This window comes from Ambystoma mexicanum, chromosome 8 (assembly GCF_040938575.1).
Source record: "Ambystoma mexicanum isolate Mex_15411 chromosome 8, UKY_AmexF1_1, whole genome shotgun sequence".
NCBI lineage: Eukaryota > Metazoa > Chordata > Amphibia > Caudata > Ambystomatidae > Ambystoma > Ambystoma mexicanum.
Genome location: NC_090929.1, coordinates 994,331,978 through 994,349,410, shown reverse-complemented (window position 1 = coordinate 994,349,410; position 17,433 = coordinate 994,331,978). Strand labels below are relative to the sequence as shown.

The 17,433-nt window shown below is 45.7% G+C and overlaps 1 protein-coding gene across 1 annotated transcript in view; it reads left to right on the top strand.

The window, feature by feature from the left end:
• Window positions 1-17,433, top strand: part of VPS13D (vacuolar protein sorting 13 homolog D) — a 3,263,180-nt gene that overhangs the window by 1,540,309 nt on the left and 1,705,438 nt on the right. The window contains exon 33 of the mRNA XM_069610908.1: window positions 11,799-11,954. Coding sequence (XP_069467009.1) covers window positions 11,799-11,954 — 156 coding nt within the window. The remainder of the gene's footprint in view (window positions 1-11,798; window positions 11,955-17,433) is intronic.

Here is a 17,433-nt window from a genome sequence, read left to right as displayed (position 1 = left end):
GCGGTACCGTTATTAGCTCTGAAGTCCCTTAACGGGTCCCTTACATAACGCCTGGTAAAACCAGGCGTTATGGAAGGGACCCGCTAAGGAACCTTGGAATAGGGTGGTAAGGGATTACCGGCACCAGTGTCCTTACCGGTGCCAGTAATCCCTTACCACCTACCTCGTAATGAGGCCCATTGAGCTTCTGGGGAAAAGTGAGAAAAGATTGAGTTGAAAATGGGCCTTCTTGGCAAGGTCCAAGATGTGAGGGAGGAAAGAGAGGAGTCGAAGGTTTCTAGCTCTGGATGCAAGAGAAGGGGAAGAGCCCATAGAGGGTAGCCAGGGTGAAGGGGAGGAAAGTGGGAGTTCCAATAAGAAGGATCTCCGTCTTGCTAGCATTAAGGCAGAGATCATTGGAGGCACACCAGGAATAGATAGCAGAGAGGCAGTCGGGAATGGTAGAGAAAGTGGCTCGAGCATCAGAGGGAAGTTTTGTTGTCTGCATAATACTGCAAGTGAGGGGAGAAAGTGGAGATAAGCTGAGCAAGCGGGCAAGATAGATGTTGAAGAGCCAAGGTGAGAGGATAGAGCCCTGGGGAACGCCACAGTTGGAGAGTTAGGACAGGACAATGAGCCAAAGATGACCTGGGTGGGACGGTCATTGAGGAAGGTCAGCCAGTCCAGTGCCTGCTCCGAGATACCAAGGGTATCATGGAGCCATTTTGAGGATGGAGTGGTTGACCGTATCAAATGCAGAGGAAAGATCAAGTAGAATGAGGACAGCGGGAGAGTTAGTGTCAAGAGATCTCAGCAGTTCTTCACCGGTGTTCATAAAAGCAGTTTCCCTGCCTCTGGATGCTCCAAATCCAAATTGATGGTCGTCTAGGCAACCAACGAGCTCTGTATACGGGCCAGTTGTGGGAAGACCAGCTGCTCCAGGAGTTTCCCAACGAAGGGAGTAATAAAGATGGGGCGTTAGTTAGCCGGACAAGAGGGGTCGGCGGAAGGCTTTTTCAGGAGGGAGCTCACGAGAGTGCTTGAGGGAAGAGGGGAAAGACCAAGTAGCAAAAGAGTGATGGCAGAATTAGCCATTTCAGGGGCAAGGGACCCAATGTTGTCCTTAATGGTTCTGGAAAAAACAGGGCAGACCTGTTTGGAGGAGACCTTCATAGAGCGGACAACCCTAGTGAGTGTGTACGATGTGTTAGGAGAGGAGGAGATAGGCTGAGGGAGATTGGGAGGCCAGGGGTGGCAGCGGGATGGGAGGAGGGGTGGGGAAGAAAGAGTGCTCAGGATGCCCTGAAATTATGCAGTGAAGTGAGTGGCCCGTGCAGTGCTGCGGGCCTGAGAGGGAAGAGACGAGGTGGAGACTGCAGAAGGATTGTCTAGTTCCTTGCAGATTTTAAAGAGTTCAGCTGTGCTGTTGGATGCTCCAGAGACACAGGCCTGGATGTGGGCTCTCTTCTTAGAATGAATGGTGAGACGATATTGCCTTTGGAGAAGGCGACAGACCAGTTTGTGAGAAGATGAGCCTGTGGTCTGCCCCTTCATTTCTGCAGCTCTGCATTTGCGCTTCTAGTCTGCTAGATCAGAGTCGTACCAAGTGTTACACTTGGTAGCATGTTTCAGGCGGATCCTCATGACTGGGCAAGAATGTTGAGTGTTCGGTATGGCGGTTGCTGAGAGTAGAGTCGGAGGTGGAGTCTGCAGTGGGAGGAGAGGGTGTGATGAGAGTGGATGCAAAGGCAGCAGGGGACAAGCGTTTCATTGGGCGGATGTCCGTGAACAAGGTTGGCAGAGCTGGCAGAGGTGTGGCCAGAGGGTTGAGAGGGCCCAGGTAGGAGAAGAGGAGGGAGGGGTCTGACAAGGAGAGCAGAGTGGTGAGCGTGGACGAGAGTGAAATATCTGTGCGAATAAAGGCATCAAGAGTGTGTCCAGCCGAATGGGTAGGGAGAATGGAGAGGGAGAGCGAGGTGCAGAGGTCACGGAACAGAGTGGACGCCTTGCTTGGGGCGTCAAGGTGGCTATTGAAGTCACCCAGTAGAAGGAGTTTAGAGGAAGATGTCAGGAGAGAGGATGAGAAATCAGCCCATTCATAGAGGAACAGGATGATAGAGCCAGGTGGCTTATAGATGGTGGCAATGGTCAGGGAGGAGGTAGGAAAGATGACCAGCTTGCAGACTAGGCTCTCAAAGGAGAATGGCGGCTGGGTGGGTACAAGGGAAGAAGGGACGCACCCCCACCACCAGAACGGGTAGGCCGAGGCTTAAAGATGATCTTGTAGCCATCAACCATGGCTAGATGAAGGACGTCTCTGCCTTTGAAGGTTTTCTGAGGAGGGATACAGGGACGTGGTACACCAGTCAGAAGAGGAATGAAACCTCTGTTCAAACCTATGGCGACTGCAGACATAAAGTTTGTGTCCTGGAAGACTGCTTTTCTAGTAGCAATTACGTCTTTCAATACATACGCTATTGGTTAAACCTCCATATGTATGGTTTGAAAAGAACAAGGTAATCTTAAAAACAAACCCTACATTCGTTCCCAAGGTGTTTTCCAACTTCCATCTTCAGACTGAAATAACCCTACCAGTTTTCTTCGCACATCTGTCCACACCAGCTGAACCAGCGCTACATTCACTAGACCTACAAAGAGTCCTGAAGTTCTACATAGACAGAACCAAAGACCTTTGACAAACCTCTCAACTATTTGTAGCTTTTCGGCCCCCCCAGCGAAGGTCATCTGATTTCAAAGCAATGTATTGCCAAATTGGTTCCCGCTGCAATTTCCACGGCGGTCACTCATGCTAAGTGACCGATACAAGGACCTGTTTGCGCTCATTCCACTAGAGCCAGTGGGGTCTTCGGAAGGCACAATGTGCAGGGGTCCCCATGTCGTACATATGCTGCGCTGCGACCTGCCAGTTCCGCACACCTTTGTCTGGCATTACTGCATGGATGGACAAGAAGAGGCTGAAGCAAGGGTCGGAAGTGCTGTCCTAAAATGCTAGTTTCAATAAGGTATGCCTTCTGCCTTTACACTTGCTATTACAAGATGTTAACTGCTGTGGCAATCTATTCAAAGCATGTGAATCAATGAAAGATCTAATGCTGGAGAAGTAGTGTGTTGTTTACTGTTACTCCTGTTCGCCAACATTGGTATCTTTCATGGTGGCAGTTGTGTCAGCTCTCACCTGTGGTTCAGTATCTGACTCACTGGTCCCAGCTTCTGATGCTGAGAGTTCTATGGTGGATTCCTCAAAGGTTCCCTTCTTCTTTTTGAAGAGGTAGGGTCTATTCCGAGGATTCGCCACTGTCGTTGGATTATTGCACAACCACAACAAGAATGGCATCTCCCCAGTGCAGCCCTAGAATGAGGAAAAAGCCAATTGCCGAAAAAAACCCTGATGCGTGAAGACACTCAAGTCTGGTGTGCTGCAGAATCCAATCCAAGACGCTGGAGCAGGATGCGGGGTTGGCCCAGAAGGAGTCCAAAAATGGAGCACACTAAATCACTGTAGCTGCGTGTGGAGGAGCAACACAGGAAATCCAAATAGAAAAAATGCGATGTGAGATTGTAGGCAAAAGTAACCTTCAAGCAGGAAACAAAGATGAAATGAAAGAAAAAAGTGCGGGGCAAAGGAAACAAACTGCAGAGTGTAGAGCCTCTTGTCCACGCTGGGTTGGAAGGCGGCACGGAGCCAGCGGGCAGGAGCGCTTGCAAAAAGGAAAGCGAAAAGCCAGAAACGAGAGGTGAGAAGGGGAAAGTGCCTGCCATTGCTGGAACGGGGGAAGGGACTACTGAGCCAGAGCGCCTCACAAGAGAGGAATAGAAACGAGAAGGCAGAAAGGAACAGGAACTAGTGAAAGTAAACGAAGGCAGTGGTGAGCGCCGAAAAAAGAAAAGTAAAAAGGCAAAAAGTAGAACGAAAGGGTAGAAACCACCATCAAGGGCTGAGGAAGGTAAAAGAAAGGCTAGGGAAGGACCACGGAAGTAGTAGCGGGTAGGCAGCTACTATCAAGGCGAACGAACGGGAGCGTCACAGCAAAAGACTAAAAGTTGCAATGGGCAGGGGGCGGCGCCACAAGGATTATAGGGGAAAGGAAGCCATAAGACTAGACTGCGCTCGAAGAAGCATGGTGGGACATTAATGGTAGCTCTTCCACCAGCTCCATAGTTTTCAAACACGCCCACTCATGACACATGGATTCACATGTGCCCACCTACCACCCCTAAGTGAGCAAGGCTACATTAAGCCAACTCTCATCCCGCTGGGGTTAGAATCTGAAGATGGCCTTCTGTTTGGGGCTTGTCACTCGACGTCCCATTGGCTGGGGCAGAATGCACCCACAAGGACATGGATGGGCTCTCAAGTGAGCTTAAAGGTTCTGTTATAAGCTGTAATAAAATATTACCAAGGATTCCCAGCCTTTCGCAGGGAATATTCAAAGCATGTGTATCCATGAAAGATACCAATTCTGGAGAACAGAGTTACAGGTAAGCAACATACTCCTTCCTGCTATGCACCCTGTCTTTGGACCAAGATACCAATGCAGACAAGACTTGGCCACTCCATCCTACACTCCAGGAAGGACCTGAAGAATGTACTCTTGAAAGAACATCTTGCTGACCGTTCCACTTACCCTATTCTAACCTTCTTTATCCCCCCATATTTACCCTATCCATCACAGCTCCTCTGCTTCCCCTGCACCCTATGTGTCGCTCTTGGCTGCTGCCTTTTCCGAAGCATTGTATTGGGGGATGGACCTGGTACGGCCGAGGAGTAGTTGATTGAGGCTGAGGTCTGGCGGCAAACTTAGAAGAAGATTTTCAGGTCCTTCGTGGTCAGTAAATTCAAGGAGATTCAGGAAGAGACGATGAACAGGGCCAACAAATGACTGCAGTTGTCCTATTTCATACAATGCGGAAGCAACCTCAACCAAGGGCCAATTAATGAAACGTGTGAATCCCAAATGAATGGTGGAGACATCCAACCGGTGGTTGAGACCTCCACAGATGAGGCAGTTCTATGTGTCACAAGTGTACAGAATGAGCAGGCTCTGCAGAAAACCGAGGGAGTACTTTCTGAAACTGTAGCTGTAGATCTACAGCATACTTCAGAGCTGAAGCAAAGTACGCCCATGAACATTGCACAACCTGCAGAAGTGATTTCTGAAGAGCTGAAAAATGAAACTCCAAGAAAGAAGAGTAAAAAGCACAAAAAACATAAAAGTTAAAAGAAGGAAAAAAAGGAAGAAAGAAAAAAAGGAACACCACAAGTCTTTCATTTGAGAAGGTCTGAAGGATGTGCAAATTGAACCTATGTTGCGTGTACAATCTCCTGGCGAGCACCTTGAAGAAATTCAGGAACAGCATAAAGCAATCAACATTTCTGTGGACCCACAATCCTCTGATTTAAAGACTAGCAAATTGGTTGCTCTCAGTGAAAATGTTGTAGTATCTACAATTATAGCTATTAATCGGTAAAGTCCAAATGAAGCACTATCATTAGTGTTTGGTCCTCATAACCTTAGCATAAAAGAAACCATCTTAAGTGTAGAACAACCAAATGAGACCAATTTGAGTTTACAGGAACCCTTTCCTGCGATGAAACCAGAAATAGAAGCAGAACCTACTGTACCTAGCGCCAACGCTCAAAATAATGCAACTGAATGGACAATATCAAATAATCTAGACTTTGATCAAACTGTAAGTGAGCACACATTCTCTGAGAAATCTGTAGTTAACAGTGCTGACTCAGAACAATTATTTAAAAATGAATCTAATCTCACAGGTGATCCAAATAGTTACTCTGATCTAGCGGTATTAAAAAGTTCTGTATCTGAATTACCATAAACTGAAAAATTGGAAACATACAGACGCTGATTTAACTGTTCAGAAGCAAAGACACTGGCCCTCATTAGGACCCTGGCGGAGGACCATGGTGCAATTTGCACCATGGTCCATGGCGCAAAGCTGCCAACTCCGCCATGGGGGTTGGCGGACTTACCGCCCCATTCCGACCTTGGCGGGGCGGTAAGTCCCCAATCCCCATTTACCCTTCCCCATTCCCATTTTTGCCCCATAGGGTATAATGGGAGTGGGGAAGGCGTTAATTACGCCACCGTAAATTACGGTGGCGTAATTAACAACAAGTCCCGTAGCGCCATGGATTTTTCCGCCTGCAAAAAGCAGGCGTAGAAATCACCATGGCGCTACGGGAACTCGTAGTCAGGCGGAAAGGTACGCCATGCTTTACGCTGGCGTAAACCCCTTTCCGCCAGGGTCCTAATGAGGGCCACTCTGATTTAGTAGCAGTTAAAAGTACAGAATTTAGTAAACCTCCGGGTTCAAAATGCAAACTCTAATCTAACAGCAGCTGTAAAGTTTGACTCTATTGCCACTTTAGTTAAAAGCTTGATCAACCTATTGCTAAAGATGTGGATTCTGATAAATCTGAAATGAAACGTGGCCTCTGAGCAGCCTGCGTTGGCTGTGGCCTCTGAGCAACCTGCGTTGGCTGTGGCATCTGAGCAGCCGGCTGTGGCCTCTGAGCCTCCTGCGGTGGTTGCGGCCTCTGAGCAGCCTGCAGTGGCTTTGGCCTCTCAGCAGCCTGCGATGGCTGCAGCCTCTGGGCAGCCCCTGGTGCCAGTGGCTGCTGAGCAACCCCTAGATGCAAATAATCAAGACTATGAGCATATTGTAGTTGGACATATAGGAGCTAATCTAATTGCAGTTAAAAATGAAAAATCTGAGCCATCTGCTGATGGTGCACCAAAATGCGAAGATTTGCTCAATGGGAAAGCCTCTACTGAAAACAATAAAAAAAGAAAAGAGTAAAAAGGAAACCGAAAAAGGCTGATGGAAAGTGATGATAAAAAAATGAAAAGGAGCAGATCAAGGTCTTTGTCAAAATCTGAAAAGCAAAAACAATCATCTGGTTACCACTAAACCAGGCATTCTCCTTCCAAAAACTGTTTCTAAGAGTAAAAAACATTGATTCAAAGAAAAAAAGATCCAGTTCAAAAGTCCAGATCTAGATCGACTGAAAAAAGAAAAGATGCACAGTCGCCACCGAAGTCTCGAAGTAGGCACTCCCGGTCTCGATCGCCCAGGCGCAATACAACACTTTACTCTAGATCCCATTGGTCCAGATCTAAATCTCCAATGCGCAAAAGGAAATACAGGTCCAAGTCTGCACAAAGCTCTCAACGGCGCTCCCATTCAAGAAACCGAAGGAAAACTAGGTCAAGGTCCAAGTCTAATCAACGTTCTCGTAGTCGTTCCCATTCAAGACACAAGAGAAAAACCAGGTCCCCTTCAAGGTCTAGAAGACGGCGATCTCCATCTAGGGACCGATCTAAATGGTCTCCGGTTAACCAGTCCGGAATAAATGACAGAAGAAGGAAAAGATCAAACTCAAGAGATGGTCACAGCACATCACTAAAATCTCGTCTTAGAAGCAGAACCCCTGCTCGACGTAGAAGGTTAAGTTCCACGGGATGTGGCTCACCAGGCAGGAGGAGGCGATCCAGGTTACTGGTCAGGCGATCAAGGTCACCTGCGAAACGATCACGCTCACCTGTAAAGAGATCAAGATCACCTGTCCAAAAGAAGAGCTTTAGTAGGTCACCTGAACGTGGAAATCGATCAAGGTCCATGGAAGAAATTGTAGGACCGAGTAGATCTCCACAGAAGCGTCTAACTGAAATAGAAAAGGCACAAAGTCTCCAAATAGCCAAAGCTAATGCAGCTGCAATGTGTGTTAAGACTGGTATACCTTTACCACAGAATCTAAAGCTTGCTACAAATACAATAAAAGACAACATTTCACAAAGATCTGGAGGGACAACAATGCAGGAGCTCATGGACAAATGTAAACAGATTGCACAAAGCAAAGTAGATGATGAGATTGTTAACAACCTGCACTTGTGAAAACAATTTACATAGCAGTAAACAACTTTTATTAAAAAGAACACATCTATATAATAAAATTCATCTTATTCACTCATCCAAGCATACAACCTCATCCATCCATTAGACAAACCACTCATACTAAACACCAATCAATATACAATGTAAAATCTATAAGGAATTCATCACAGTTAATTCATCTGAAATATTTATAGAAAAAAGTATGAAATCAGAGCCACAACAGGTAACATCAGTGGCATAAGTGATTGAGATGGGTCCCAGAATTTTTTGACCACGACCTCATCTTAGTCCAAACTCAACCGGTTTCGACGTATATACTTTAGTGTAGTGACGTCTTCATCAGGAGTACAAAAGTATATTCTTCATTCATATAGTAAAAGGCTGTACGTCTTTGCCTTTAATTAAACACTGGGTCCACTTGTATACACTAGATAACAACGTCCCAGTCGAAGTTCCTGCAGTTATTTTAAGTGCGTGAACACCAAAGTTCTTCTCAGGAATGTCCAAACACTCGTTGAGCCCGCCGCCATAAAAAATTTCAATTGGACCCAGCTGCTATACGGGTGACTAGCTGCCGCGAGAACCGGAGAGTTCCTTCGCTTAAGGCCCATATAATATCAGGCGCAGCCCTCCCTGGATCCGGGGATTCATCTTCACATCTATGGCGGCGGGCTCAACGAGTGTTTGGACATTCCTGAGAAGAACTTTGGTGTTCACGCACTTAAAATAACTGCAGGAACTTCGACTGGGACGTTGTTATCTAGTGTATACAAGTGGACCCAGTGTTTAATTAAAGGCAAAGACGTACAGCCTTTTACTATATGAATGAAGAATATACTTTTGTACTCCTGATGAAGACGTCACTACACTAAAGTATATACGTCGAAACCGGTTGAGTTTGGACTAAGATGAGGTCGTGGTCAAAAAATTCTGGGACCCATCTCAATCACTTATGCCACTGATGTTACCTGTTGTGGCTCTGATTTCATACTCTTTTCTATAAATATTTCAGATGAATTAACTGTGATGAATTCCTTATAGATTTTACATTGTATATTGATTGGTGTTTAGTATGAGTGGTTTGTCTAATGGATGGATGAGGTTGTATGCTTGGATGAGTGAATAAGATGAATTTTATTATATAGATGTGTTCTTTTTAATAAAAGTTGTTTACTGCTATGTAAATTGTTTTCACAAGTGCAGATTTAATCACGATTTGGTTGATATATTAAATTAATATCAGGTTCAATAAAATCCTTGATACCATACTTCTTGAATCGTTTCCTTTGGATGTCTTTCCGTTATCCAAATCTAAAGTAATACTCCCATCCAAAGTGTGGGGTCCCCTGTGTCTTTCAGAGAAACAGAGATTGTTAACAAGCCATATGTTTCAGATGACGAAGAGGAGGTGCGTCCTTCCTTTAACCACCCTTTCAAAGTTAAGGAACATAAAGCCATTTCTTTCAGTTTAAATCAATAGTGAGATTCTGCAACTTGACTGATCAATTACCACGGGATTCTTGGAGTACAGTGTGCATCAAACAATGTTGAAATATGGAAGACTTAAACCATCTTCATGATAGCCTTTCCATCCGGATAAGACATAATATAACCAACCATCTTATTACCAGCTGTGTGAATGATCCTTTCAAAGTCAGAGGTCTTCTCCAAAGTGGAATAGAAGGCAGTAGACCAAACGGCATCTCCTGCAGATAAAGTGTGGAGTAATTTACCACCAGCAAAACATGACGCCTTAACTTTGACTTATTTGGTACTGCAGCATGGTTATTACACTTCACTATTTGTATCGTCAATCCCGACTCTTTGGATTGCACAAGCTTACTATGACCCATGTACTGCTACATTGTTGGATGAAATCCCTCAGGAAAACCTTGAACCCCAATGACTTATTCCATTTTGAGAGCTGAAACCCTCTTAATACGTGGCATGTCAATTGTAATTTACATGTTCTTGATTTAAAATAGGGAGACAAGATGTTCAGCTAATACCTCTTTCCAGCATTTCTAGTTAAGCTTAGTTTGGCTTTGCACTTAGCTTACCCTTATAATGTTTATATGTTGGTTCTCTTGTACATGAAATATTGCTTCTATCTATGTAGACCTTTTCATCTGCAACTCGCTATTTGATTATTCCTTTACTCTAATGGGTGGTCTTTTTTTTCCCTTGAGCACAGATGGCTTGTTAAACAGTGCTCCCTTGCTACCATGCTAGATTTGTGCTTATACATCCCATATATACATACATGCATACATCTATAGTACAATGCATCCTACTTTGAGATCTTTTGTCATGTTACTTTCTAGGCTCCCCTTTCCCTATTGATTGGCAGTTACTGGTAGAATTTGCAGAGTTGATAGTATTCTTTAGAAGAATAAGTACCTTACCCTTAACATTGGTTCTGATGGCTGCAATGTCTCCTCTGATTTCTTTGTCGCTCGCCCTACTCCTATCACATCTGAAGGTTCCCATTCTAGCGCTGGTAGGGCTCTGTCCAAGGAACTGTTGGGCTCAGCGCTGGCAGCACCACTTATACCTACAGTACCATCACTTCCTACAGAGACTTTCAGGTATGACCTTGCTGTGCCATAGTTAGCGATAGTGACACATGTCGTTGTACAGGCGTTATTTGAATTTTCCAAGGTCCCAACTTGCATGCTAGACATTTCAAGAGATGAGGAATCCGCAGAGCATACATGGTATCCATCAAGACCAACGTTATCCGTAATCTGTTCTTTCACCTAACTAATTGATAACATTTCTGACGTTGGTACTTTTCTCTTTGTGTTCTGGTCCACAAGAAATCATTTTACAAGGTAAAAACAGGTGTGCCTTTTTCTCTCCTGGCTGTGTACTCACTCTAAATTGTGTTCCTCTATGGGATATGTCATCTAACTGATCTCGAAATTAAGTGTTTTGAGAAATAGGTCAGGGGTTGGGACACCAATGGCCTGTACTCTCAAATTACACTTTCATGCTGCATCTTTTGATTTTCTGATCCTTTCTCTCCTGCAGAATCATTTAATCTTCTATTTTCAACTTTTCATCTGCCATAGTCTTGCCGCCTAATATAATGACATTCGACTCCCTGGCCCACTTACTTGTAGCTTTTCATCCATTCTTTCCTTATTCTTTGTTACGCTACATACTGTGGAGTAGAATAAGTAACAAGGCATACTTATTTATGTACCCCTCTGTCATAATGTCACTGTGCACCATTATATTCTGTTTGCCACTCGCCATGTTTAGACCACTGTTTCTAGCTTGGACGAGGCGAGAGGGAGACTGTACTACGCATGTCACAGTTAGAAAAGCGCTTGGCCTAAACCGAAAAAATGCTCGCCTTCACTGTTCACGCTTCTGATGTATGTCACTTTTGGCATAGCTAAGCTTGTTCTATGCTCTCGCTTTCTTGCTGAAAGGCAGCATTAGCCGGCAGAAGTCATCGTATTACAAGGACTCTCGCCTGCCTCAGAGCCGATGCAAAGTTTTAGGGAGTATATTCACCTTGGAGAAATGTATTCCTCTATGCTGTCCTTACTGATAACACAAACAAGCATGGCAGAGTGCGGCTGGCATCAAGGCCATATAATGAGGTTTTTGTTCTCTGTCAGCAATAATGTTGTTGCACGGTGTGACTTTGCCAGGTTGGGACCCACCCCACTGCCGTTTGTAACTCATGCACTAATGATGGCATAAGAGAGCGTACCACAGGAGGGAGTGGGGGTTCACTTGCACCGAAGTCTGGTGTTGTGTTGGTTGTGTCTATTTCTTTACTAAAAATGTTTTCATCAATCCAACGGAATTGAGTGCTCATTTTGCCACCACATTGAAGAATAATTAATTTTCATTTTCATCTTTAGGTATTTTCCTGTCGGCTAGGGAATGAACATGATACAGCTCTGTCTATCATTGATCCAGTGCATATACAAGTGGAACTTGTAGGGAATCCTTCCTACCAGAGTGGTTCCGGACTTATGGATGCGTTTAATAGTGAAGACTTTCCTCCTTTGCTTGAGGTATCGCTTGATTGCAGAGTTTGGTATATCTTTGTGTTGCAGTGCTCTTTAATGTCCAGTGGAGATTATCAAACTACAGTTTTGTATTATAACCATGATTGGGAATGCTTTTGTGCAGTCATGTGTTCAGCAGATGTGTATCCTTAATTTTCACATCCTAAATAATACTTAAGTAGCTAACCGCTGATGCAACTTTCAGATGGTATTGAGGAGACTGTAGATTTGTGTTCTATTCTTTTCTGAAACACTTTTTTGGGATAGGAACATTTTCAACCACTGTTTATGCCTTCAAAAAGTGATGAAAAAACAGTCAAGGAAGGCATTATGTTAGAGGCATATATCTGAGTGATCGCATGAGCAAGTGACTGCGCATTTGTGCTCCAAGAACCGTCCAGGCCCATTCTCGCGTAGTGGGCCTCAGAAGTTTAGGGTTGAAAAATGCAACAAGGGGCTAGAACTGAGTTGGACAAGTTTCACTGCATTAAAATACCACTGAGAAATTTTAAAGTGGATCTCCTCTGACCAATTGTCAACATATTTTTGGCAGGTAAAGTAGGTGAAATATTTATTTTTCTACATACGGTTAAAGAGGCTTTTGTTGAGAATGTAAAAAAATACTTTACAAGGTCAAAGTAGGTCTTTTTATTTTAATTAAGGCACAAAGTGCATTAACCACTGACAAAGATAGCCCCCCCTCCCTAAGAAATGCCATCTTTTGAAATCACTTTGTAATTTAATTTATAGGCTTGAATACAACCTCACTGTCTGGTGAGAAAAGAGAGAAAGAATGTCAACAAAATAACCAAGAAGCATCTCCACAAAAACACCTTGCTATTTAAAAAAAAAACTAAAAACTGCTTTACTTAAACTCCATACAGTTAAGAAGCAGCACCAACAAAACCCCATGTTATTAAATATAGCTTTGTCTACAGTACCTGTAACTACAGTTGTACAATTGACAGCGCATGCCTCTCCCTTTTCTCCTGATGCGCGACCCATTGTCTCATTGAGTGAACTGTGCTTGATATTTATTTTTGTTTTCAGTTGCTGATATGCCAGAAGAGAAAGTAACTTCACCACTCCACTCTCTCCAGCAAGGGCGTAGCACTAGACGGAAACTGTGCATCCCATACACAATGTTTTGCTAGAGACTAGGGCATGGTGGCTACAGGGAATGTGTTGAAGGTCGTTTGCACATCTCACTTGCAGAGCGTTTGTTAGCAAGTGAATACAAAATTGCTATCCGAATGAGGAGCAGTAATTTTTTAAAATAGTTATTTGCTTTTTGATGGCTTGAAGATTTTCCACCTATCTAGTTGGTCGCACAAATGTGGAGCTTGCAGGATTTTTTTACTGATCCATTTCTTAAACGGTTTGCGCTTACCTTCTTGATGGCTGCTTTAATGGCTACTCAACGCTTGATCCTGATTCGCAGATGATCCTCCCACTGTCTGCTTGGCGGCTGATTTCTACGCTGCCTAGACCCTACAGCCCGGCCTCACAGTAGGGAGAGTGGGGCACTGTTATTACTGGCTTTCTCTCAAGAATGCCTGTTCTTTACCTCTCCTCTTCTCTTTGGTCTGGCTGCTGGTTCCCTCTGCTATGGAGATGACCCCCTTTAAATTCTGCCCGTTTTACAATGGCAAATTTCCTTGGAAAGATACCCATCGCCAATGCAATCAGTGCCTCCCTCATGATCACGACTTGCGGCGTTGCAAAGCCTGCAAATATTTTTGGCCTAAAAGACAGGCGCACAAAGAGGTAGGTGGCCTATGCCATGCAGTCACTCCCCCATGGTGCCATTGCCTCGGACGGGGGAGTCTGTCAGCAGCCGCGGCTCCGATTTTGGAGGCAATTGACCTAACTCTGGAACCCTTGCAGTCCCATGTATCCGTTCAGACCCTGACCAGCATGCCACCGGCAGTGCGATGGGGAAATAGCACCCCAGTGACAAGGGCGGGCATGCACCACCTGCTCATAGGCACACAACCCTTCGCTTTCCTCGATGGATCCGCTGAGAAGGCCGTCAACAACCACGTGCCTGTTGAAAACCTTGGCGGGACCCTCTGAAACTTGTGGTTCTATGCCCTATGTGCACCCACCATTGCGGCCTACGCAAGTCTTCTGTTTCAGCAGGCACGCCTTCTAAATCACCGGCTCTTGATGCGGTAGCGTCAAAATATGTGCCGAAATGGGCACATTTGTCAAATGCACCAGACGGTTCGCGAGAAGCTATCTAAAGTCTGTGCACATATTTCGGCCTCTGCTCCTCTTTCCAGGGCCCTGCAGCAGGAACCAGCTCCAAGTGCTCAGCCCTTTCCTTTTCCTGATGATGATGCAGGCTCCTCTGGATGGACCACGGATGCATTTGAGGCCTGTATGGACAAAATGGCCAAGTTTATTAATTTCTCTGGCCAGTTTGATATTCTCAAATGCCATAGGCCTGCTGATTCCTGTCCTGTACCTCAGAAGTCACAGAGACTTTCACCAGGTGCACAGTTTGCATCCTCAGAGGAACACTGTCCTCAGGATCCCCATGTGGATGTGTTTCTGGATGACCCAGATGACCCCGACCAAGACATCTACTATGTCTCTGAGCTTAGCCATGCTGCTCAGGACCCTGCCTCCCATGACCCAGACTGGGATCTTGCAGATCAGGGCACGTGGCATTCTACATCTGACCATGATCCTGTGAACATTGATTTGGACGCTCCTCCTGTCACTCAACCCAAGTACTCGTCGCCCATCTACGATCAAATGCTTTTTAACAACCTCTTAAGAAGGCAGCTGAGCATTTTAAAAACAACCCAAGAAGCTGTCCCTGACTCGGGCTTTGTGTAGAACTTTCTAAAAGAAAAGATCCCGATCAGCCAGGCTATCCCCCATGTTAAACTCAGTGAAGAAACGCCTGGCCCCCTCTTTGTTGATGCCCTCGCTCACTTGTGCGGCCAACCCTCGAGTGGAAAAGATGTTCCGCCCGGTGCCATCGGGCCCGATGTTCACCAGGGGCAATGCCGTCCTGGATTTCCTAGTCGTCACAACAACACGGAAAAGGGCAGGGGTACCGCTATCCTCATTGGATACTCCTACAGACAAGGATTACAAAAAAAAGTACACTCTCGGCAAACATGTAACCACCACTGCCGCCTTCTGTACCTGGATTGCAAACAACACCACCCTTTAGCGAGCTACAGTCACGTTCAATGGGGTTTTGTTCAGGAGGGCCTCCAGAGTGTCCCGGTCCCCAAAACAACAGGGATTTCGACCAGCAGCCTCCACCGCTAAATGACTCGGCCGTGTTTCCTGAGTCAGGGGACGTCTAACATTTTTTACCCACGCATGGGAGTGGATCACTTCAGATCAGTGGGTTCTCAAGACCGTCGCCCACAGGTACTCCATCGAATTCCTCCAGCCACCATCCACCCAGAAGAGGACTGTCATTAGAGCATCTGCGAATCCTGTTGGAAGTGGTCCAGCTCCTTCCAGAAAAGGGAGCCTTCCAAGTCGTCTCTCATCTCCATGTAAACAAAGATATTTATTCAATATACTTCCTTGTACCCAAAAATGATCTAACATGCACCCTGTTTTAGATCTACGTTCTGCAAACAAATATGTCAAACCTCCAAAGTTAAGGATGACAACTCTTCAGGAAGTAATCCCACTGTTTGAACAGTGGGATTACATGGCCACATCGGGAGGATAGCTCAGGGGGGAAACACGCTCACCTTTGAAGCCTTGGAAGCAAGACGACACGGAGCAACACAGGTTCGGTCCCCGCTTAGAAACCTCTGTGTATCAAGAGCGTTATAAATTATCAATTGCGATTACAATTACACATTGCACATGAAAGACGCATACTTTCATATTTCAATGTTGACAGCGCACAGAAAGTACCTCAGGTTCAAGATAGAGGACACACACTATCAGTTCAAGGTTCTCCCCTTTGGCACTGCCTCAGCCCCAAGGGTGTTTACAAAGATACTAGCGGTAGCGACGGCTCACCTGCGCAGGCAGTCCATCCCTGTGTACCCTTACCTCGACTGGTTCTTAACCAGAGACTCATACGCAACATGTCTGGGGAATACACAGAGGACAGTAGATCACCGTTTCAATCTAGGGTTCTCTATCAACGAGAAGAAATCAAATATGGTCCCCATCCAAGTCAAACAATTTCTGGGGGCCCTAATTGAGACTGAAGACGGTCTCGTCTTCCCCTCCAGCGAGAGAGTTCAAAATATGTTGTTCCAGATCCCTCATTATATAGCCAGTCGCAAGGTAACGCTACACAAAGCCATGTGGCGGCTGGGAATGTTGGCAGCCTGCGTCTTCCTAGTTCCACACACCCGACTGTCCATGCGCCCCATGCAGGAGTAGCTCTCAAGACAATGGTGACAGGCCAGCGGCCAGTGGGACAATCTAGTGGTTGTCTCGTCAGCCCTCGATCAGTCTCTGTAGTGGTGGTCTAAGGAAAATCTTGTGATGGAGAAACCCTCTACCACCCCCGCAGTAGAGTCCACTCTCACCACGGACACATCTGTCGGGGTGGGGAGCTCACCTCCTTCAAGAGACAGTGCACAGCGTGTGTTCCCCATCAGTAGCATCCAAGCGCATCAACCTGTTGGAACTACTTGCAGTGTTCAAAGCCCTAAAAGCCTTGCAAGCACACCTACAGAGGACGACAGTTCTGGTCCTTACAGACAGCACTACGGCCATGTGCTACCTGAACAAACAGGGGGACACTCACTCTCCAAGGCTATCCAAACTGTCCCAGAACATTTGGAAGTGGACACTCAAACACATGTCCCTACTATCACAACATGTTCCAGGGGAACACAATCTTCTGGCAGACAAGCTCAGCAGAGACTTGCGCCTAGCAGTAAAGCACGAGTGACACTTACAAGAGCACATTCTACTCAACCTCTTCGCAGAATGGGGTTTTCCAGACATCAACTTGCTTGTGCCCCTGGAGAACGCCCACTGCCTAGATTACACCTCCAGGTTCCCTCAGAGGCGGTCCAAAGGGAACGGTCTCTGGATAAACATGGTCTGGGAGATTTTCCCTGATTCCCCTTCTCAACGGGATAGTGCACAAGATGCACCAGGAACAAGTCACGATGATCCTGGCGGCACCAATGTGGGCTCGACAGCCATTGTTCTCCCATCTCATGAAAATGGCAGTCTCCCCTCCCAAGAAACTGCCCTGCCCGTACAACATGCTTTCACAAGACCTAGGGATAATGCTGCATCTGTGCCCCAAAAACTCAACTCAACAGCTTGGGCATCTCTAACTCCCTCAAAGATGTATGGACATACTCAAAGAATCACGGAAACTTAGCACAGACATTGTTACTGCAATAAATGTGAACGTTTTGTCATCTGATGCAATACTAAAAACGTCAACGCCATTGACTGTTCACCTAAAGATATGGTCCTTTATCCAACACACTTTTTAAACTCAGAACTTTTTTACTTCCCTAAA